Source organism: Syzygium oleosum, unplaced genomic scaffold, assembly GCF_021117445.2.
Source record: "Syzygium oleosum isolate NSW1041296 unplaced genomic scaffold, Sole_v2.1 Sole_v2.03, whole genome shotgun sequence".
NCBI lineage: Eukaryota > Viridiplantae > Streptophyta > Magnoliopsida > Myrtales > Myrtaceae > Syzygium > Syzygium oleosum.
This window is the reverse complement of record NW_026607487.1, coordinates 16212781-16236906: the sequence shown is the minus strand read 5'-3', so window position 1 is coordinate 16236906 and position 24126 is coordinate 16212781. Positions and strand designations below refer to the sequence as shown.

The 24126-nt window shown below is 42.6% G+C and overlaps 3 protein-coding genes across 6 annotated transcripts; all 3 read left to right on the top strand.

Moving 5' to 3' along the window:
* Positions 1-3277: 3277 nt before the first annotated feature.
* Positions 3278-8509, top strand: LOC115671757 (protein SPIRAL1-like 2). 3 transcript variants are annotated; one of them, XM_056309743.1, is made up of 3 exons: positions 3278-3427; positions 5678-5942; positions 8103-8509. In XM_056309743.1, the coding sequence occupies exons 2-3, from the start codon at positions 5691-5693 to the stop codon at positions 8256-8258; spliced, it is 408 nt and encodes a 135-aa protein (XP_056165718.1). In that variant the 5' UTR covers positions 3278-3427; positions 5678-5690; the 3' UTR covers positions 8259-8509. The 3 variants fall into 3 exon arrangements, with proteins under 3 accessions (XP_056165718.1, XP_056165717.1, XP_030449252.1); XM_056309742.1 differs by lacking the exon at positions 3278-3427 and adding an exon at positions 4123-4145; XM_030593392.2 differs by lacking the exon at positions 3278-3427 and having other exon boundaries at positions 8147-8509.
* Positions 8510-11199: 2690 nt separating this feature from the next.
* On the top strand, positions 11200-14560 carry LOC115671756 (ubiquinone biosynthesis protein COQ4 homolog, mitochondrial). Of its 2 annotated transcripts, XM_030593391.2 has the most exons (3): positions 11200-11365; positions 12558-12756; positions 13743-14560. In XM_030593391.2, exons 2-3 carry the CDS (start codon positions 12574-12576, stop codon positions 14235-14237), a joined length of 678 nt encoding a protein of 225 aa, XP_030449251.1. In that variant the 5' UTR covers positions 11200-11365; positions 12558-12573; the 3' UTR covers positions 14238-14560. The 2 variants fall into 2 exon arrangements, with proteins under 2 accessions (XP_030449251.1, XP_056165355.1); XM_056309380.1 differs by lacking the exon at positions 11200-11365 and having other exon boundaries at positions 12363-12756.
* Positions 14561-14851: 291 nt separating this feature from the next.
* On the top strand, positions 14852-21365 carry LOC115671758 (uncharacterized). The gene is made up of 5 exons (XM_056309379.1): positions 14852-16502; positions 18001-18097; positions 18307-18998; positions 20599-20794; positions 21026-21365. The coding sequence occupies exon 1, from the start codon at positions 15241-15243 to the stop codon at positions 16342-16344; it is 1104 nt and encodes a 367-aa protein (XP_056165354.1). The 5' UTR covers positions 14852-15240; the 3' UTR covers positions 16345-16502; positions 18001-18097; positions 18307-18998; positions 20599-20794; positions 21026-21365.
* Positions 21366-24126: the final 2761 nt, after the last annotated feature.

The window sequence follows — 24126 nt, the reverse complement described above, 5'->3', positions numbered from 1 at the left end:
CGGTTCCCCGGACAACCCGAGAACCGGACGTTTGACCCAGTTGGTCTGGTCCGGTCTGATTCCTGGGTGAACGAGGTCGATTCCCGATTCTACAGACGGGAAACCGACCCTGTCCGATCCGGTTTCCAGTTTCAGGATGGGAATCAACTTACCCTGAAACTGATCACCCCTGAATATCATGGTGATAAGAACAAGGGAGAGATAAGAACAAGAGAGAGAGTATACGATAGAATTTGTGCTTCATAGGCAGGATCAAGCCTTCACTCAATGATGCCTCGTACCTGTATATAAAAAAGGGGCATCATCATATCATGGACTTGGTTAATGGGCCTCGCGATGGGCTCGTCAACCGTACGAGCATTGCACAACACCATGGGCCTACTTTCTCAGGCATTCGGCCATATCAATTAGCAACCCCGTCTCTATGCCGAAACAAATGGTTCGGTCTAGGAAGTAGACACGAGCCATGTGGCTCGTGTTACGCCTCTGAGAATTTCCCGGTTTCGACACGGGCTCGTGTTATAACTTCTCTGAATCGTGCCCCGGAAGGCTAAAAAGCAAAAGATAAAGTAGTAGACCAAATGCCTACCCCAATTATCACCCCCGTATTAACTTGTAATCGGCGCAATAGACAGGTAGATTCGCAAATTAAGCTTGTTAGTTCCCTCCAAATGCATCTAGACACACGTCGTCTGTCGTACTATTAAGTGACATAAGTTTAAACCCTCGCCAGGGGCCGGCGAGGGCGGCCCTCGAGTAAAGAATGATGGCGCCTCAAGTAAAAGAATTCTGGGTTTCCATCAATCCATAGCTTAAACGACATAGTTTAAGCTCGAAATAGCTGCTCTGATTTGAGGAAGTTGGCCACCCAAATTCATGTGTTGGACAAGTTTGACCGGAGGCAGTCCCGTTTGGAGTCTAAGGTCAGGCCAGGCCAGGCCCGTCCTGACCTGGCCTGATTGTAAGGCCCAAGTGTCGGAAACGATCAAAGTCCTCCTGTCAACTGTCAAGCATCGCGGACACTTTGAATGATTGCTAGAAACATACAAAATGTAGCACCGTGACGTGTCCGAGGTTTGGATTATTGCTAGAAAACATCCAAAATGATAGAGGTTTGTTTATGCCGGGAGCACATTCCTCGTCATCCGCTCAAAACCTGCATTTAAATCGCAATAATTAGAGACATATGTAAAAGGAGAAAAATTACTAACCTTCAAATTTAATCATTAATCTTTTGACAATTTTAAATTTAGTCACCGAAATCGCTAACGTGACAGTCTAACCAATTGTCTCCTACATAGCATGATCGGTGTAGATGTGGACAATTTTTGCAATTTTCTCTAAATTTTTATTTTTATTTTTATTTTATCTTTTCTTTTCTTTTCTTTTTCCAAACTCCGGGCCGGCAAATATTGCAATTTTTAAAGGTTCAGGCATTTTTTGTTTTAAAAAAAGGGAAAATTCAAAATATATAGCTAATTTTTCATCCAATGAACAAAAACTGTTTGTGTTTCTTAAAATAGGGAAAATGACACAAACGGTATATGAACTTTGGCCCAATGTGTAATGTGGTCTATGAACTTTTAATTTGTTCAATGTCATCCATGAACTTTTAATTTGTTCAATGTCATCCATGAACTTTTGGGACATGTCCAATTCCCCTAGACTATATGAAAATGTTCAATGTAGTCCTTCCATTTATTCAAGTTCAGGAACTATATTGAACATTTTCATCTAATTCAGGGACTACATTGGATATGTACCAAAAGTCTAGGGACCACATTGAACATTAGACTAAAATTCATGGACTACATTGAAAAAATTAAAAAGTTCATTGATCATATTGCACATTGAATTAAAGTTCATGGATTGTCTGTATCCTTAAAATACTAGTATGCTATAGGGGTGTGCTGTGGGAACCATCCAAACCGAGAGCCGCCCTGTTCGGTCCGGTCCCTAGGTGTTCTAATTCTCGGTTCCAGAAACGGGGAACCGATCCTCTTGATCCGGTTCCAAATTCCTAAGTGGGATTGGACTGGACTGGGAATCGATCACTCCTGCTTCGAAAAGAATAAGTTGTGCCTTTTTGCAAATCTCAAACCATCAAACTCTCCCACTCCACCACGATATTTGCCATAGCCGACTCCCCCTCCCCTCTCGCCGTGAGACGCTAGATTTGGGCCTTGGCAGGGAGCTCCGAGCTTTAGCATCCGTGGCCATGAGCTTAAATTAGTGTGGCCATGGTGGCGAGCTCAAAGGAGACAGAGAAATGAGACGAGGAGAGAGACATAGCATACAATGGAGAGAGAGAGCTTCAATTATCAAAATCGAGGCCCTTATAAAAAATCAAAAATAGAAAAACTAAAAGTGATTCTGAATCGCGCCGTTAGTTTAGAGATATAATAATGCCATAAACAGTCTGTGAACTTTAGCCCAATGTACAATTAGTCTCCGAACTTTTAATTTGTTGAATGTATTCCCTAAACTTTAGCCTAATGTGCAATATGGTCTCTAAGCTTTCAATTTGTTCAATATGGTCTCTAAACTTTAACCCAATGTGCAATGTGGTCCCTAAACTTTTCGTATAGTTCATGGACTAAATTGAATTTATATCAAAAGTTCAGGGACGATATTGAATAAATGAAAAATTTAGGGATCACATTACATATTGGGTTAAAATTTAGGCATTATTTATTTCATTTTTCCTAGGTACTACTCTACCGAGACTTATGTACACCGCCGCACCTTTTCCACGTTCATTCTCCCAAGGTGGGGAACGAGGTTCCGGCATAATGAATGTTTCATTGTTCGTCGTGTTCTGCCTTTTTTTAAAAAAATTAAATAATAATAATAATAATAAAAAAGAGCACGGAAGCAAAATGCCAAAACGGGGAGCAGAAAGAAACAAATCTTTAATTTCCGAAAAAGAAAATAAAGAATAAGTGTGTCACGTATCCTAAAACTTGTCACGAAAAATATAATCGAATTTTAAAGATTTTTACCAAAATGCAACCGAATCTTAAATTTTATCACGAAAATATAATCGAATCCTATAATTTTTAAAAAGTACAATCAATAAAAGGATCTGACCGGACTAATCCGACAAATTGTGGGATTCGATTGCGTATTTCGATAGTGTTATCACTCAATTTACGCTATGGTGACAAATTTTAAGATTGAATTTCATTTTTTGAAAGTTCGTGTACTCAATTGTAATTTTTTAGAAACAGCGTGCCGATGCGCAGTTGAGTCGGTGTCACTGTTACTGTAGAACCGCAGTCATCATCGTCTCTTTTATTTATCTCTCTCTCTCTCTCTCCCTCGCACGCTCGTTCGTTCGCTCGCTCGCTCGCTCACTCTCCAGTTCCGCCGCTCTCAGATCTCTCCCCTCCGATCGGATCCGATCCCGCCGTCGAGGCCCCCCAAGGTAAACCCGTCCCCCGAGCTCGCGCATGCGCGTAACCCTAGATCTCGGTCCGCCGTGGACGGTAGATTCGCCGCCCTGAAAGTCTCCCTCCCTCCGCCGTTCACCGATTCGATCTCGCGTCCTCGGTGCGCGTCCGCCGGCGGCGTCGCGCCGAATTGTCAGCGTCCGCTTCGGCGAGACGCGTCTCTCGCTTGGCGGATCTGCTGGCGGTGTCGCCGTTGCTTTCTCGTGTGTGTTTCTTCTCTCTTTCGCTCGGCAAGAGTGTTTTTTTTTTTTTTTTTGCGATCGAGACTTTTCTGCTGCTCGAAGGGCGTGTAGCTTTCGAAATGTTGTGTGTCGCCGTGCTCCGGAAGAGGTTTGGTGGGGGTGGGGGGGGGGGGGGGATCGTTTCGCCCTTTTTTGAGGTTCTACGAGGCTTGTGATCAGCGATTGTGTTGCCGTCGCGTTTATTTGGTGTTGTGTGATGTTCGAAGCGTACGTGATTAGCCATCATCCGCATTAGGTGGCGCTTGGGCGTACGGATGTGTCTCCTTTAGACCTACAACAAATGGCCTTTGATAGTTTAGAAAGGTTGTGGATCTAGAATTGTTATAGTCCCCGCTTTTGGCCTGGATATGAGTTAACTGAGTTGTCCTCCAAATCTTTGATTTGTTGTAGTACGAAATTCGCGGAAGAAGAAGAGGGAGTAAATTTGTTGCGAAGATGGTGAAGTAGAAATGTATAGTTCCCCAGTACATTTCTATACATTGATCAACCCTATGTATCCCGGGACATTGTTCGTACGTGTGTTTGGAAACTTGAATTCCTGAAAGGAACTTCTTTGCTTTTCCTTCTAATATCTGGTGGAAAATTTGCTCTTATTTTTGCTACTCGTTCTTTGTTCATTGTAAGACTCTCTGTCTCTCTGCCTGTAGGTTAAGTGTGCTACAGCATTTGCTCTGTTTTATCGATCATGGAAAAACTTGCGACTGATTGAAAACTTCTGCTAAAGATGTGTTTTCCAGTTTACTCTTTATACTTTATGCTTATTTTCCAAGCTGCACGTCAACTTTTTGCACGGAGTTCTATCATATGGATTTAAACGGAACAGACCGAGTTTGTCCTTATGGTTTTTAATTTGTAGTTTTTTCGAAGTCAAAAGTGTTCGAGTTCTCTGGATCTAAACTAAACATCTTCTCCATTCATCTCTTGATTATTCTGGCCATTGAAATTCACTTCGCAGTGTTGAAAATTTCTTTAAGAAGAGGAACGTATTTAGTTTTGACTTTAAAATTCATCTTTGCTCTAAAATTTGCAGCTTGAGTTTCACGATTGAAGGAATTATTCGTGAGCTTTGCTTCCAGATTCCGTAACTTGTTTTCTGCACATAGATGTGTTGCTTGAGCAAGGTGCTTAAATGAGGGAATAGAAACTTTTACTTTTTGTCACATGAGATCCTTGGATTATTACAATGTTCTTGATCTTTTCTCTTGCAGTCACCCGTCGTCACGTACCTAGGCCATTTTCTCCCATCATTGTTTTCCATGGATACTTTAGCAATTATATACCATGACAGAAAACTAATGTACGACTAGGATTTTCTGTGCATGTTAGTAAGATATAGTGAGTATTCCGGGTGTTTGTGCCTTTCTGCCCTTTTGCTTTAGCTTTTAAGATTTGTATTTTATTTGACATGAACAAATCACATCTTGAACAAATAAAATAGCATTTAAGCTCATGTAGAATCTGTGACAAGAAGCCAGGGGAGACATCCTAAAGGAGTTTCTTTCTTTCTTGTGAAAGTAGTTTGGTAGTTTCTTGTTTATGGTAACTCTAATCATGATTTGACTGAGTTTGATTCCTGAAGTCAGTAAGCAGAGGAAAGCACCCTCAGTTGAAACATATTTTGTCTAATAACAGGAGAGCGCTGTCACATGATCTTATGTTGGTAATTGTCAGATGTTCTCTTTATGGCAGTGATAATTGCCACTTCATTTGAGTCAGGGAAGGATTTAACTCTGTGCATGTACAAGGATGAATTGACAGTTTGTGAACGGAAAAACAGATGAAAATTTGTATTACTTGTTTAATGGCGCTTTGAAACCACTAGTGTTCGTGTTGGTTCACTGTTTTATGTTGGCATGTTTCTTCGATTCCATTCCATCCCATGTTCAGCTCTAGAGATATCTGTAGGTATGGTTGATTGATCTTTTCCACAATTCCTCTTGATCTTCCGCTGCTTTTCCTCTTTTTACTTGTCCTTGTATCCAGGCAAGTAGGCACAATGGGTCGTGGAGTTAGCAGTGGTGGAGGACAGAGTTCTTTGGGCTACCTTTTTGGTAGTGGAGAGGCTCCAAAAGCAGCTGCAAGCAGTCACCAGACTGCTCCGACTGAGGTGGACAATCCACCTCCCTCAAAACCTGTGGCTGTTTCTCCTCCAGTAGATCCTACCAAGCAGATTCCTGCTGGAATCCATAGTACTTCGTCAAACAACTACCTGAGAGCTGATGGTCAGAACACTGGCAACTTCCTCACGGTAAATTTGTAGCCATGGCAGCTTTGTCATTCAGCATTTAACAGGATAACTGTTTTAGCAATTTTAGTGAGTGTTTGCCAACCAAAGTCTTATACCTGGAGAGATAATTGGGAGGATTATTCCCATGTAATACAGGTAACTCACAGAAGTTTTTGTCACTATGATATTTAAACTGCCATATTATTATAACTCACGTTCTGCTTGCTTTTTGAGGGAAGTTATATCGTTTAATTAATTGTGATATCACTATCGCTTGATATTCTTCTCATTTGTAGAGTGGAGTCCTTTTGCTAGTGAACTGTAGGAGAGTATCGTTGGAGGGTGCAACCGTTTTTGCTAACAAGAATCAAGAACATTACCTTTGATTCTTTTACTGCCTGTGGAATTTATTTGATTGCATGTGAAACATGTCTCCTATGTTGTGCGAAAATGCAAAACTTGTAAGTTTGTTTGCTGTCGTCCACATGATGTTAATACTTAATGTCAGCTTGCTCATTCTTTAGCATGGTCAAGTCAAAATTCTTCAGTTAGTTTTATGCAAAAATTAAGGGTGCATTCTTAAGGTACAAGGAGAGAAAATTTTTGCCATAAGGAATACAAGGATGTGATTGGGATTGTGTGCCTACTTTTTTTTTTTATCAATTCTGAGTTGTATTAGGAGTCTTAACTGACAAAGGTTTAGACTTGGTTTTATCCAATCAAAATCCTTTTTGGAGTTTCTTGGTTCTGTTTCTTAGGCTGTGTGCTCTGAGAAGTGGCCAATCGTTCCTCTTTTCGCACAGATGTTACAAGCTCAAAAGTTTAATCCTTCTTCAACTTTCTTTTGCCATGATTAAATTGTATTGGGATAATTTTTTTAACTCAGTGAGGTCCTCTTGTTTGAAACTCTTTCTCATCAGTACAGGTTTGAGCTGGTACTGGATGACATTGTCGGTAGATGGCAAAGTCTGGTTGTAGATCCGCATGTTCATTTTTTGGAAGTGAACAATTTTGTAGGGCAGCAATCACGGGATCATAAATTACGTCGAGAAGTCCAAAGTTTGACCTCGATGTTCTCTAATTTCTTAGATATATGTAACTGAAATGATCATTTTCGAAAGATATTCAATCACACTAATGTGTTCATATGGATGCTGCTTTCTCTCCCTTCAATTAACCAGACCCTTCCTCACATGCATGGCCCTTTTTTAAAAGGATGCTGTTAGAGGAACTTATTAATTCACGAAGTGTCCGAAGAGGCAATGTAGGACATCATTGATGGTAGTCTAGAGATAAAAATCACACCATTGAATGTTTTAGGATCCATGCATCCAATGGAGGAAGGTAAGCCCTTGATATTGTGCGGACTTTGGTTTCTCATTTATGGGTAGAGAATAAAATATATCATATTGTCATTTATTCTAGAACGTTGTTTCATGAGATAGAGCTGTGTTGCCATGTGTATTCTTTGTGAGAGACACCTGCTAAATGTTGTGGTCCTTTGACCACCCCCAAGCAGATTAATGCCCATTTCTTACAATCCCCCAGGGTAGTCGTCTCCCGAGGATTTTTTCTGGTTGCCTATGGATTGTCCTGATACCTTGTAAGATATGGGCAAATTCTTGCCTGGACCCGGATCCACAAAGACCATGTTCATCATGGCAAGTGATCCTTTGTGCCTCTCGTGTGGGTCTCAATCCCAATAATCAAATGCCGTGATTGCCTTAGGTCCATGAACCAGGGTCCATGTAGAAGTTTGTTGATAGGGCATGTCGTGCTGATGCTTCAAGCTTCAAGCAGCGTGCAAGAATGTCAGATTCTCCTGTACTTATAACACTTTTCCTTCTCTTGTTGATCAAACCTGCTGTCAATGGCCTTCTTTAATAGTTTCATGAGATCATAGATCATTTCCACTGTACTGTTGTCAAGAAACCTTGTGGCTTGCTGGACTCTGTCAATCAGGTATCAGAAGAATCCGGAATGTCATGGGATCGACATGTTAGCTTGTTCTGTGAAGTATATTGTGTAGGGTTTGAAACATTAGCCGGCACATGAGGTTTTTTCCTGAATATTTTGTGTAATTTTGATGAGGTGGGAAGAAAGGTTTTGGACATAACAATTCTGCTTTGCCTTCTAGGGCTAAATTGTCGTTAAATGACTGCTCATCTGACTTTTGTTCAGCATGGATTTATCCAGTCCATTGATGACCCGAGTTATACGTGCAGGATCGACCCTCGACCAAGGTCCACGCTGCACCTGGGGGTGGATCATCTCTGGATTACCTTTTCGGTGGTGGAGGTAAGTGAGTCCGGACAGGCCTTTGCGCATGTCTCCTGAATCGAAGGTTACCGCTGAAAAGATCCAAGTGGAGCCCGTGACTTCGGACAACCGAGTGCTTTTATTGTTTTGTGATCTGAATACTGAAACACTTTACTGCATCAATTTGTGTAATATGTTTGATGTGCTGGCTGTTCATTGTTGGACTCCAATTTGAAGCACCATATCAGCTTCCGCAGCAGATGCATATACGTCTGCTGCGAATCTTGATATCAACAGAACTTGTTTTCTTCAATCCATTGATTTTTGCATCTTGCGACTTTGCCCCGTTTCTCCTGTTGTTGCTGCACATTAGTATGGGGACGTTGCTGCTTAAACCAATCTACTAGGATTTGATGGTCGAATATGGAAATATTGAGAAATTTGAAAGTGAAAGAATTGTTCTCAATTATAATAAGATATATCGAGAAATTTACGTATGATTTGTCATTTAATTATTTGACGTTTTTATGCAAAAGGTGGCACGAAGGAAATATTTCGAACTCACATTTTTCACTTCTAAGGTGGATGCTTCTTCTAACAGGGTGTTGTTTTATGGGGAAAATTTCTCTGAAGCTGAATGAAATGTGTATATTTGTTCTTTACTCATCTTTTGCATTCACGAAATAAATAAAATAAGAAGGGTAGCCTTTTCAGTAGATTAAACAAGCATTTGATGATAATTGAATCTTAGTATTTTTGTGATAAATATGTCTGATATTGTAGTAAAATGATTGGCTACGTTCTAAATATATCTCGAGTAATAAAATATTACAAAAGTCTCCTTTCATAATCAATATATCTCACATGTGAAAAAAATACATATCTCGGAACATGTGCCACGGGCGTGGTAAAAAAGCTCGGTTTATGACAGAAGACTAGTTTGAGTCATTCGGATTGTTGCAAATCACACAAGTCATGGTACAATTTTATGTAGGCTTTTTTGCTAATTTCCCTATTTTAGTAACACTAATTTTGATTGGCTGTGTTCTCGTGCTTGCTTGTCTTTCTCAAACTTCAAACTTGGAGCGAGTGAATCGCGGATTAACTTGTGTTCGTGGGCTCTCTGCTAAATCGTGTAGAGAGTCAACTCCTTTACTTGAAATCTCAAGTTTGTATTAAATAGTTAAAACTCAAATTAAATTTTTTGTCGTAGATATAAGGTCTTTACGCAATAGTATGTACCTCGACTTTCTCGCTCCCAGGGAGGTCTCTAGGTCTCTTGGTGGAAGGAACATGTGGTTCATCAGTAGACCCTCTAAGGGCTGGGAGAACATTCTCCGCGTGCTCCAGAGGGATTCGAACTTGGGTGTGATACGCGGAGAGATCAAACTTTACCAGCCGACTCAACCCAATTTGGTCCCGAAGTTAAAAATTTGGATGTTTCAATAAAAAATTGGGAAATTTTCAATTTGGGGTCCAAAGTGAGCCCATTTTCTCAAAATAGGGTTTCAAGTGCAATCAGTCTCAAAATGGAATCCCAAGTGCCCAATCAGTCTCAATTTGGTACCTGAGTTCGCCGGCCGGCCAAATAGTCACCGGCGGCGAGTTTTTTACTGTTCCGGTGGCCGGAACAGTAATTTTTTACTTTTTAAATTGTTTTTTTTTTTCTTTTTTTTTTTTTTTCTCTATGGCCGGCGGAGGCTGCCCTCGCTAGCGTCGGGGAGGGCCGCCCCGGCGAGGGCCGCCCAGCCTTCCCCGACGGCCCTCGCCCGACGCTGCAGGCGAGGGCGACCCTTGCCCTCGCTGACGTCGGGGAAGGCTGGGCGGCCCTTGCCCGATGCCGACGAGGGCAACCCTCGCTGGGCGGGCGGGGCGACCCTCGCCGGCATCGGGGCGAGGGCCGCCTCGCCTCGGGCTGAGGCGGTCGAGGCCGCCTCGCCTCGGCCTGGGCGGGCGAGGGCGACCCTTGCCCTCGCCGGCGTCGGGGAAGGCAGGCGGCCCTCGCCCGGCGCCGACGAGGGCGACCCTCGCCAGATCCCACTCAGCCTCCTCAGCTCCTCCTCCGACAGCCTCAGCTCCGCTAGCATGGGCGCCGCAGCCCCCTTCTCTTCCCACCTCCTCCTCTCCCTCTCCAGTTCCCTCTCCTTCCTCACCTTCCGCCTCAGCTCGCCGTACCTCTCCACGAAGCTGCCCGAGCCGGGCTCGGGGACGGGGTTCTCAGGTGTGCTCTAGCTCCTGTCGATCGTGTGGCCGACACGGTGCCCTCGCCGGATCTAGCGAGAGTCGCCAGGTCTAGCGAGGGTCGCCGTCGCTAGCGTCGGGCGAGGGCCGCCCAGCCTTTCCCGACGTCGGCGAGAGCAACCCTCGCTTGGGCAGGCGAGGGTCGGCCCTCGCCCGCCCAGCCGAGGCGAGGGCGGCCCTCGCCTGCCCAGGCGAGGGTTGCCCTCGCCGGCGTCGGGCGAGGGCCGCCCAGCCTTCCCCGACGTCGGCGAGGGCAAGGGTCGCCCTCGCCGACGCCGGCGAGGGCAACCCTCGCCTGCGGCGTCGGGCGAGGGCCGTCGGGGAAGGCTGGGCGGCCCTCGCCGGGGTGGCCCTCCCCAACGCTGGCGAGGGCAGCCTCCGCCGGCCATAGAGAAAAAAAAAAGCAAAAAAAAAAATTAAAAAGTAAAAATTACTGTTCCAGCCACCTGAACAGTAAAAAACTCGCCGCCGGTGACTATTTGGCCGGCCGGCGAACCCAGGTACCAAATTGAGACTGATTGGGCACTTGGGACCCCATTTTGAGACTGATTGCACTTGAGACCCCATTTTGAGAAAATGGGCTCACTTTGGGTCCAAAATTGAAAATTTCCCTAAAAAATTGCAGCTCCAAGTAGATTTCAAATTTTGACCAAAAAAAAAAACAGTAGATTTCAATTGGATGACAAAATCCCGACCAAAAAAAAAAAAGATGACAAAATAATTTCCGTTTATCAAAAAAAAAGCAAAATCATTTTTCCATCTTTCTGACGCTGGCGCTTCTTCCTCTCTTCCCCCTCATAACAACAGTTCGAGTCCTCCTCCCTCAGGCTGGCTTCGATCTCGATCGTTCTCGGTTTCGGCCGCCCTCGGTTGCCGGCGATTCTCTAGGGTTTCTGGCGAGTTGCCTTCCGGCCCCATCCCGTGCGGGTGGGTTCACCGATCAGGTAAGCTTCGGGGGGGCGGGGGGGGGGGACGCAAAGTTTCTCGGTGTTGGGAAAGAGGGGGTTCTCCGCTTTGCGGCTGCGGAAATGCGCGGTCCAACATTGATGGCCTGCGGCTTCGCTTCTGTTAGAATTTCGTTCCCTTGGTCTGATTTAGGGAGGTGAATCGAACGATCTGGGATGATTAGCGCGCCGGCGATGTGGGTTGTGTCGATTGAATGGATTGGTTGATGGGGGGAACGAGTTCGTTTTTAGGGGGAAAAAGGGTTAGCTTTTGAGCATCTCTTGTGCCTGGGATTGTGCAGAGATTAGGCTATTGCGGTCATTGACCACCCCAGGCTGGTGCCTCGGTTACTTTGAGCTGGTGCTCCAGCGTAGTGAACATATGTTTTTAAGCTAAGATTGTTAGTTTGAATGATCTGATTTTGCCCGGAAAATTTCCATAATGTTGCCCGGGTCGGGAGGCGGATTGTGTTCCGCGCTCTGGCTCGATGGACCCGAGCCAGGGCGCCGGGAGGCACAGGCACGGAGTCTGGCGTTCGGCCTTGATGGACCCGGGTCCGCAGAGGCCAGGTTTGAGACCAAGCATTGGAAATGCATGTCTATTTAGAAGAAAATATTATTTTCCTTTCCAAATGACAGAAAATATTGTCCTTTTCATTTTCAGGTATCAGCCAAATACCGGAAAATATGGTCATTTTCCAGAAAATGTCTTCCTAGAATTTTTTTTTCAGAACTGTCACAAATTCGGAGCCTAGCGTAACTACTTTTTCCCAGTGTTATTCCTTGGAGTAACTTTTCCTTTCCACAAGCAAACTTGGATGTGAAGTTCTATATCAATTGCAAGTAATTAATTTCTTCACTAAAGGTATCTTTTAGTGAAAAATGACAATAAATGTAGACTAAAATTACAGTCACATATTTGATATTCTTGTGTATAGATTAAAGGGTTCACTGGCACTTTGATTTATCTTTGTAGATCTTTCAAGTTGGACGTTGTGGCATCTTGTATTGTTTATTTATGTAGTGTGGCTGCCTCGGTTTTGAATCTATTAATCTATTGCTTTTTTAGTGGCGGCACTAGTTGAAAGTATGTCCTTGTCGGTCTATCTTGTATTTTTCCAAGCATCATTGAGAACATTTTCTGAGGTTTTGGATCATATAAATGAGTTTTTGTTTGTCATTGGATTGATAGATAATTAGAGCGAGCCATGATAGGAGGTGCTCGCGTCCGCCTCAATAGGTGGCAGCAAGCAGCAGTTGCTGTAGGTTCGGCTATGGGTGCATTGCTTGACCCTCGAAGAGCAGATCTTATAGCGGCTCTTGGTGAGACGACTGGCAAGCCTGCTTTTGAGAGAGTCCTTGAGAGGATGAAGAGGAGTCCGGAAGGCAGAGTAAGTTTCTTAATTCATCTCAACTGTTTTTTTACTCTTAGTATATGTATTTTGGTTTTTATATGCAATTAAATGCAAAAGAAGAAATTATTAAACATGAATGATTACTTGTAAGCCTGACACTGTACATGGGATGTGCAGTATTTTTGGTGAGAAACTATTCCTTGGTTAAATTATAGATAACTAATCGCATGTTAGTGATCCAGATATTCTGAGTTTTATTTGTCTTATGGCATGTCTTCGGTGACTATTCTTTTGGCTTGCTTTTGCTGTCCCTTATGTTGAATGACCTTAGCATTCTGCAAGCGTATAGTGCCAGAAGAACACTGTCCGAGATTCTTTACATGATTTTTGGGCTGTTTCCTTCAGATGTCTTAGCATACCTAGTTATGTTCTGTACATGCTGAACTTGTTGAACTTGTGCTGATCCGCGTTGAGTTGCAACTTTCCAACATTCCAAAATTGTACTTATAACAGTCATGTAATAATGATTTTTGTCTTTTCAGCATTAGAGTGTCCGACTAAAAACATTCTTTAGTCTTAGAGGGCATCTAGCCAGAAATGAAATGTCATTGCGGGTTTTTTCTCATTGACGCTGGAACTTCGCACTTACCTCTACAGGTTCTCTTAAAACTTAACTCAGTAGCATTTTTGTCAGAACACAACCTGCATTATACTCTGAGGACGAGTATGTCTGATGTGTCTCTGCTCTGCATTTTCTCTATTGCATGAGCTGGCCAGTAACTAAACCCATGTTCAAGCAATTGATCTTGTCGTATATATTGGGCACCTACCTTGCTAAGAAAATCAAATGGGATCCTTTAAGTTAGTGATATGTTTGTATCGTCATCTTAAACATTACTTCCTACAGCTTAGTAACAAGCCATCCGGTGTCAAGAGTTTTTTTTTTACTCGAGAAATCATTTATTTTATTGAGTCTGCCTTTCGTTTCTGAACTGCAATTAGATAAAATCCTGTTTTGGCAGGCGATTCTATTGGACCGACCACGAGTAATATCTACCGAGGTCAGTCATGCGTGGGACCTACCAGAGAATACATTTGGTGCTGCATATGCCAGGTTTATGGGATCTAGGAACTTTTCCCCAGATGACCGGCCACCTGTGCGGTTCATGGAGACCGATGAATTGGCATATGTGGCCATGCGGGCTCGAGAGGTGCACGACTTTTGGCACACTTTGTTTGGTCTCCCAACTAATTTAATAGGCGAGTCAGCTCTTAAGGTGATAGAGTTCGAGCAGATGTACCTGCCTATGTGCCTCCTATCTGTTTTAGGAGGCACAGCGAGATTCAATGAGAAGCAAAGGGCTTTATTCTTCCAGCATTACTTCCCATGGGCTGTTCAGGCGGGTATGAGGTGCACGGACCTCATGTGTCTATATTATGAACGGCACTTCCACGAGGATTTGGAAGACGTTCGAAGGAGATGGGGAATAGTTCCTGCACCTGCTGTGCCTAAATAAAGTGCTGTCTAAACTTTCCGCAATTCTCACTACGTGCGTCGGCATAGACTGAAGTGATTAGTGACAGGCGTACCTCGAGCCTCTGCGCGAGATTTTGTTCCCTTCGACTCTCTGAATCACCTTGTGCTTTTATTGTTTAACAGAAAACTGAACCCAAGGGGTTTCGTTATCAGGACCTACGGTCCTTTTCCCTTTTCTGCATAGCAATTCGGGTGCGGCTTGCAATTTGTACAGGGACAATGACCCAAATGCGGCACTTTCTTGTCTGTGTTTCTTCTCCTTCGGCTCTTGTACCGTTATAGAATCCAAAATTCGAGTAGAAAGGATTCTTTCGAAGAACATTTTGTATGTACTCCAATCCTCTCGACGATGGTCGACGAAGCAATGACCACGGACGGAAAACGGAAGGAAAACATGAATTGCATGTGAATTAGTCGTGTAAAGTCAAACTTTTTGGCGAGGAACACTGGTATGGTATGTGATGAAACTGAACCAAATTTCAGAATTCGGGAACCAAATTGAACGGCGGTAAAAGCAGATGGTTTAATTTTGACATTTCACTTGAAAATGTATGTGTGTGGAAATGATATCATTGATATGCGATGTCCCCTGCTTTGCTAAAGTGAGAAGTCACGCCTCCCCAAAAGTCAGCAACGAGACGAATTGGAGACTGTTTTGTGTACATATACATAATGCAATTTGAACGGGAAGGTTAGGTTGGCGCCAAGAGACTTTCGTTGGTCGGAGAAGCTTCTTCGTCTTGCTTTGCTCCATTCGATCCGGTGGCCCCTTTTATCCTGGAGCTGTGATCCCAGATTGTTCCCGTCGTTCGGATCATCCGAAACGTCCGGCGAAGGGAAGGGACTCCGACCTCGGAGTCGCCCAAATCCATCACTTTCATTCATTCACGCTTGCTCTTTCAAGAAGAAGACGACGACGAAGAAGAAGCAGAAGCAGCAGCAGCAGCTCAACGGCGCTGCCGGTCTTCACATCCCTCCTACTCATGAGATCCCTGTTCCGTCTCCCCGCACCTTCCGTTTGTGATTTCCCCAGAATCTTCTCCCTCGCCGCCTCTCTCACGTTCTCTCTCCTCCCCGCGCCCGCCACCTGCTCGACCCTTTGTCCGAACGAAGACCCACCTCAAGGCTCTGCCGAATTGCTCCGCCGGTGGGGCTGCAGCGACGATGACATCTCCAGGCTGTTCTCTCGCCGCCCTTCTCTCCGCAGGGCCAACCTCGCCCGGCTTCGCTCCAAGCTCCAGATACTGACCGACGTGGGCATCACCGGTCCCGACCTCGTCAAGGTCATCCACTGCCGCCCTCGCTTCCTCAGCTGCCGCATCAACCACCACCTCGATGACCGCCTCCAGTACTTCATCTCCCTCTTCGGCTCCAAGGAAGTCCTCCGCCGGGCCATCATTCGCAACCCTTCCATCCTCACCTACGATTTCCCCGGCAGGATTAAGGCCATTGTTGAGCTGTATGAGAAGACGGGCGTTAGCAAGGACGACTTGGTTCCCATGCTCATGTCTCGCCCGACTTTGATCCCCCGCACTTCTTTGGAGGATGAAAAGCTGGATTACATTCGCAGGACCGGGGTTCCCCAGAACTCCAAGTCTTATAAATATGTGGTGACCATCATGGCCATCTCCAGGCTGACCACAATCCGTGAAAAGGTGGCTAATTTGGAGAAGTTTGGGTTCTCAGAGGAGGAGGTGTTGGGTCTATTCGGTCGTTCCCCCTTTATGCTCACCTTCTCCATTGATAAGATCCAAAGGAACATGACTTTCATTCTTGGAATCATGAAGCTCCCCGCAAAGGTTATTTTCGAACACCCATTTCTCTTGCACTGTAATTTGGAGAACGTGCTGAGGCCGCGTGTTCTTCTTGCTGCCAAGATTCAGGACATGGGTCTCTCTCCTCAAATCCAAGGCCCGACCGTCTTCAGGGCTCTCAGGATGACGGAGAGGAGATTCTTAAAAGTATTTGTTGGGTGTCATACGGATGATGTTGCCAATGAGTTGATGGAGTTCTACAGCACTGTCAAAGGTGTCAAGCGATTGGCCGAAGCTTCGAAGAAGAACTATACCAGAGGATTCCCTTTCTGAAGGATTTCGATTTTGATGCCAGCGAACTCGAGACTTGAGAGAGTGTCACTTGCACAGAAATACCAAATTCTCGCTGTTTGATTATTTCAAAACAGAGCTCTAAAAATGAATTGTGGAAAGCTCACTGTACACTGCATCTCTTGCTCGCCCTTCCCCAGGTCCCTTTTTATTTCTCTATGGCAATTCATGTACCTTGCTTTGTTTCCATTGACAAGATCATAACTTTGTTGTGATTATCAAGAATTTTTTCTTTGAATCATTATACTGGTGCTTACTATTTGCACTCGACTCTGTCCTAATCTATCTGAAGATTAGTGGTAGGAATTTCCCAACTGTAGTTACACGTGCTCGCTAGATTTGTGGTTCCATTTACGTCTGGAAAGTCATTGCCTCCAGTTCAGTTGCTGCTTGTTGCTGTTTGCTAGCACATGTGCTCCTTGGATCCTGTTCTAAGTGATTGTCTGCTGTGCTGTTTTGCCTTTTTTTCCTTTGGCTCGCCAAATGATTTACCTTGGGAGTTCGAAAATTCATTTGATTCTGCTCAGCTGCATAAAGAAGGGGCTGGCGTGAGCTTGAACAGGGAAAAGCATGAATTAGCATTGGTAGGAAAATGGATATTTCTCTTATGGACCAGGATCATCCTGTTGAAAATGGTCCAATTCATTTTTATTCTCCCATGATGATTTTGGTCCGCCGCAAAATCCTGTATCCTTATCCCTGACGTTGGAGCTTTGCGTGCCTGGTAGCTGACAATCGACCTGGAGCTAGTCCTGTGACCCCTATGATATGATGGGGATTTTTCCAGAGATATGGATTCCAATCCGATCCTTTTTCTTTTTACCAGGGAATTAGGAACAATGGGTAGGTGGGACAAAAATCCAAGACTTACTGGTCTTAATACGGGTTGTTAATATTTGGCAAGACCGTTGTTCCCCCTTTAAATCAGATCCTTGTTGCCAAGCTCATTCTTCCCTAAAGGATTTTTTATGATGAGAAGTGAAAATTTTTGTTGTCCTTCCAAGTTCCTGCAGACTCATGTGGTTCTGAAGATGAACCAGGTTGCGTTCTTTGGGGAAATGGTGTGGTGGTTATACGAAGTTAAAAAAGTACGAAATATGGATCTGCGTGTAGAATCTGCTTGGGAAAGCTTTTGACATTAGCTCTCTTCAGAATTGGTACAGGAGGTAAGCCCTAATTGCCAATACCATACTTGATGGTGGTGGATCCCTTTTGTCATACCGTAGTGTAATTGTGAAAATTATGGTGCAGGCCTCTTTGATAAGACTCTGTTGTACAGCCTGTACCGACATCAATAGCATCTGGGACAAGTTATAATAATAGTCGCATAGACACGACACACTTTGGTGTCTGCATGCTTCGTCTTTTCACAATTACTTATGGGAGTATACAGTTTACATCTATCATTTGCTTTGGTGACACTGCCATTAAGCTTGTGTGGATTGTCACGGTTCGGGCATTCATCATTTCTTTGCTGGATGTTCTTCTATGAAACTTTTGTTTTGGCTTCCTTTCACCAGATTTTGTTTTGCCAGCTTTTCTTTTTGTCCTTTTGGGTGACTGCTCCATATTCTTCTAGTCAGTAATAAAGAACGAAGGACTTGAAGAGCTTAGAGAAGTGTGTTCTGGTACTTTCAGGATCTGTTTATCATGGGAAATGGAGAGGGACGGATGTTTCTATCGAGTGATAAAGAAAAGTTGCTTCACAGGTTGATCTTAGAAGCAGGAAAAATTAGTGAGTCCCTTTTTTAAAATATTATGTAGACTCAATTGTGGTCTTATTATGGGTATTATATGCGTGCATCCCGAATGGCACTCTGTACTGTTGAACTTACTGCTAATAGCATTCTCCGTCTCTTTCCCTCTTTCTTATCATCGTGTCCAATTTTTATGCATCTCTACTGCTTGATCCATTTACTAACTAGGCTAATTCTTGTTTTTTAGACGACTGAGTTTCAGTGGGAAGCTGACATTCTATCAAAGCTTCAGCATTCGAATGTTGTGGCATTTTATGTGTTGCGCAAAATGGGCCTCGAGGAACCTTAGCCACTATTGCAGAATTTATGGCCGATGGTTCTGTGAGGCACGTTTTACTCCACAAAGATAAGTATTTTTTCCAGCGTATGCTTTCAAATTTGATATTTGCATTGATTCAATAATTTTGTTTTATAGTTGTTACAATCAGCATGATTGGGTACTAGATAGAAGGATAGAAACATCTCGTTAGCCACAACAACAAAGAATTTAAATGTCTTGGAACAATAAGCATGCCATCTTGCCAGTCACTTCATTCAGTGGTCGTTCCTTCTTTTCTGTGCTGCTTATCTCCAGCCTCTAACCTGCATAGTCTGCAGGCATCTAGAATGCCGAAAGCGGTTCATAATTGGAATGGATGCTGCCAATATTCTGCATTTTGATGTGGAATGTGACAATGTGCTGGTGAATTTGAAAGATCTTCCAGACAAAAAGAAATATTGATGACCTTCCTCCAATGTCCATCAGGTTCTCATGCATAACTTGAGGAATTGAAAATAAAACCCCACCAAGCGAGAATGGATGAGACCAGCAGTACCAGTCCTTGAATGTCCATTTGCGTTGCAATGATCGGATCTTAAATTATGCCCAGTGGCCATCAGGTGTGCTGCACATTCCTGAAGTAGAGGGAGACTGGTGACATGGCATGTGCTACTTGCATGTGCGAAGTATAATGGTGGTTGTCTATGGGAAGAAATTGGGTAGTTTCATGCATAAGGAACTTGATGAAATGAGAAGTTATAAGAGATATGCTAATTATATTTGTTGTCTTTTTATTACTTAATATATGACCAATTTGGAAATAGATCCATTTCCTTTCATTAGTTATTGGGGGCTATAGTGGAGCAAATGGAAAAGTTAGAGAAAGGTTCTGACTTTATTTGTAAAAGATAGACATGTCGCTTTAGAAGCTTAGTTGGAGACATGGAAGTGGGATTTGAGAACATGACGAGAAGCGTGTGCCTGGTCCCTCTTTGCCTTAGAAACAAGAGAGCGCATGATGCTTCTGTTGCGACCTGAAAGGGGCATTCAACTATCCCTAAAAAGGAATGATTGACAGGTTTTGATGAAATTAGATTCCAAAAAGTGGGGTAGGAAGGCCCCTGTCATCGTTGGAGTTTCCACTTTCCATTTTCACCATCTGAAAAAATTATTGGACAATCCCTCGAATACCAGGCGACGTCGTTCCTGGTAAATTAATAAGAATCAAGAATGGCGAAGCCAAATAAAAACCTTTCAGTTTGTTGATTTTCGTTGATTCAAGAGAAGCTGTAGGGCTCTTCAAAAAATTGCAAGTCCCCTGTTCCTCAACCTTTCCCACTTTGCTCTTTGTGATTTGGGACTCCGAGCCTCCCTTTTGATACGGCAGTGAAGGTTAGAGAAATTAAAGAAAATGATGGATGGCGAAATGATAGCTCTTCAACTCAAAACACTCATCAAATCACGATGACATAAAGTTGTGATTTCATGAGCAATGAACAGCTAGCCTAGAAAGACTAATATGGCATAACCACTTTCGAACAATGGAGAGTTGGAAATTACAAATCAGTGCAGCAGAAAACAGCATATATACAGGAGAAGCAATATTTATATATACACACACACACACATCACCATGTCCAAAGGAGGAGATTTTGGACGGGAAGAAATCTACAATTGGAGTATTACTTATGCAAAAAAGCTCATATACTTCAAATTAAACTAGATTCAGTGGCTTGTGGAATAATTAAAGTCGGACCCAGAAAAGGTTAGCAAAAAAAAAAGGGACCTGCGATTTTTATGAACTTGCGAAAGTCTAGTACGATGCCCGGTTTTTATAATATCTCGAATTACATATGTTAATGAACAATCGATAAAGATAAGCAAATTGAACTTGTAGGGTTTTTGTTAAGGCGAAATATATACTTTTGAATTAGTTTTTTTGGTAAGGACTTTTGAATTAGTTTATGTATGAAAAAACTAAATAATAGCAACTCCAATGGTCCAACGTACTTTTTTGTTAACCATCACATAACGAAGTGCAAGAGTTGACCTTGAGGTGCATTAATGTCATTGTTGGCGGGTAATTCTATCCATCAATTGGGGGATGGAGTTTGGGGCAACGTGACTCCTGGACAGATATTCATCTGAACTCTATTTGCCATATTACATGGCGATGCTAACTTTTTTCCATGGCAAAACTGAGCTCCATATCTTCGACAGCACTTCTTTCGGAGTCACTGGAGATCCAATGTCTTGAGGAATCTCATGAAGTCTCTTGATATTCCTATTGCTCATTGCTCACTGCTCATGGATGCAGCAAGCGAAAGGATGAATGACCTCACGTGTCCTCTCCCCAAAATCCAGGGATAGACAAGAGCAAGGGGCACATGAAGAGGAAAAGATAATGTTAAAGCAGGTAATTAAAAGGGGAGTAGTCAATTGATTGCCGTGTGTGGCCATGTTTGGCTTTGCTCATCATCAGATATAAGTGGACCCATAGCACACCAATGGTTAGCTAGTGAATTTTTTTCCCCTCTATTACTCGACCTTATCATGTTGATTATGACATTCCTTTCCTATTATTTTTCATGCCCAACCTAACCATTGGAATATATTATTTTGTTTTCATTCCAAATTTTTGCAACAGAACCAGTCTCCATCTTCGGTACATAGCTCCACTTGGTTATCCATCGGAGATGTGGGCGGGGCGCATAATTCAATGGAAGAGAGCTCACAAGTCTCCGAGTGTGGTCATTTCGCTGATCGACCCCACTGTGTTGATATCATCCCTTGTATGTGAAGTCGAGCTTTCGCGACTTGGCTCGGTGTTTGGATTGGCTAGCATTATTGATCTATGATGTAGAAGTGTGCCATATCTTCTCACTTGGCGATACACTTTACATGAATCGGTTTGTGTAATGTACCGCAATTGTCCGAAACACCTGCGAAGTGTTCGTGGTTGAAGCATGATGTGTATCGATTGTGTATGATGACTGTCATTTCGAGTATCGATTGTGCTGTGTAACCTAAGGAGTATGGAACTCTAATGAAGGTGAAGAAGCAAGTTCTTGAACTGCATGGTTGTGGATAGCGAAATGGTTCTCGGTTCAATCTGTCGCTGGGACTTTGGAACCTATCATCTAAGACCTGTGTGAACTATGGGGAATCTACTGCCATAGAGTTTGCTGATAGTTCTACCAATCACTTGATTATCTACTTGACTTGGCTCAACCGCATCTTACCCAATTCCCTTTTTTAATAGCTGGAGCCATAAATAAGCATGAAACCTAATCATAGCCTCTGACATACGTAGGGGTCTAACTAGGGATGAGCTGAGCTCAGCTTGACAATGAGGGCATGCCATGCATATTTTTTAAAAAGTCCCAGTTATCACCTTTATTTGAAACGAGACTTATGAATTGAAAGGAGGAAAAAAAAGTTCAAAAAAAGAGAGGAGGAAAAAAAAAAGTTAAAAAAAAGAGAGAGAATCAAACAACAGGCAAAAAACTGTCACTTAATCAGAGAGAAGTCTGATGCAGATATCTTTTGGATCTGGAATTATTAGTGGGCGAGAGGATTTAAGAGGGACCGGCTCATCGTGACCTACAACATCTGCTCCCTTTCAATCATTTTCTTCAATAATGAAGAGTAAAAGACCACTGAAGGCAACAGTTTTTCTTTCTGAAAGTGAAGGCATTGTGTGGTTTCTGATAAGGAAGTAAAACGGAGCTCCGATCTGAACAATTCAAAAATTCTGTGACGATACATGTCGACATCTACACGTAAAATGACAGACTGGGTAGGGACAAGAAATTCAAACCTTAAGATGGCAATATCAAATTCGGAGCAGTTGATCGAGATGATGAATGATGCATCATTGACAATGATTTTACTATATGGAAAATGAAAAATATCTGCAACTGTGTCGAGAATAGGCGCTACGTTAATTAATTCATATAGGAGTTGCGTCATGATGCGAGTTGCATATGTTCGTACATATTCCTCAGGACAAAATACATTAAAAATGAAAAATATTTGCTACTATGCACGTCACTCAAACTCTACCCACAGGAATCTCATGATCAATTAACTCATCAGGCATTCCATCGATGGGCACTGTTGAAATATCATCTAATATCGTTTGATAACGGATCCTACACATTCTTTATATTTATGTGATTTCCCTCCACTTAATAATCTAAGCTTTTGGGTTGAACTTTCTAACATGATATCAAAATCAGTGCTATCCTTTCCATGTATGTGCGTCCACCCCCCATCAGTTAAACTTCACCTGCCGTGATCAAATTTCATATGCCGCTCCTAATTCGGTTTGCGCATGAGTGGGTTGTTGAAATATTGTCTTAATAGGTTCCGTATGCTCTTTATATTCATATGGTCGCCCTCCACTTATACCTTAAGTTTTTGGATTGGACTTTTTATTATTACGAGTCATGTGTATTCATGGTTTCATATGGACCTTAGCTTCTTTTCGTTTGAGCCTGGATTCTAATCGTAGTGTCAACATCCATCCGAAAACTCTCATCTATCTATTTCATTATCATTTATGTGACAAAGTTGATCTAGACCATGATTATAGCACGCTGAGACTAATTAATGCCTTTGATCCCGTAAAAAGAAAACAGTTATGGCATGTCGAGACTTGATACTCGGCCAAGAATTGCATTTACTTTTGACTTTAATCTCACGAAAATTATTTGAAGTTGGTGACCTCATCAACTTAGGTTGTGTTTATAAAGCTGAATATTTTCACATATGATTGGTAAGAACTGCATATAAGTTTAAATGGATCTAAGATAATAAGAATCTCTCTCGATTCACTGTTAAATAAACCACAAATGCACAAACAAAAACAACCTTTAGCAATCAATATGTGATTATTGTACGATCTAAATCTTAAACAACAAAGGAGCTCGTTATAGCATTTTAGAGCCACACGTTTGAACATGACAAGAAATGTATACGGGCTATAGCAACATTTACGAGATAGATTGGGCAATGAATGTCAAATCTGGTAAGAGAGAAAAAGTACGATCATCCACTTTCGCGATTCCAAAAAGTATAGTGCTTTGACTCTTTCGTTTCTTTCATGAAACTTCCATGTCAACTAGAGAGTTATGGAGGAGAAGGAGCTTTGCCTCTCTTCGACTCTTTCACCATTTTCGTGAAGCTTCGAGGTAAACCAAAGAGCTACAGAGGAGTTGTGAAGCTTAACGTGAACCAATATTGGAATTTACATCGAAAGTACGTAATACAAATAAATACTATATATAATATATATATAATAGAAAAGAAAGAACTTCAAATACATGCATATAAACAAAAATTATGGTTAATTTTGTTTTATTATTTTGAATTTTCGTTTTTTAAATATTGGAATTTACTTATTATTTATATTTGATTATTATTCTAGTTTTATTAACTTAAGAAGTTTGTTATTCGAGAAAAGTAACTTTTGCGCTATTCAAATAAGAAATTCTATCCACCTTTATTCCACTCCCCACATAGATTATTTCTATCCAGGCTATGAATCTCTTATATCCGGCGTTATCCTGTCTTGGACATGATCCAAATACAGGATAAAATAACTTTTATCCGTTCCTCACTTTTGTACTGGCTACCAAATGTAGCCTTGGTGCTGATGTGCTCATCAAGCTACAAACTTCCAAAATGCAATTTCTAACTCAAGTAAGCTCAACCACCTAAACCTTCATCTATATCATCAGGTTA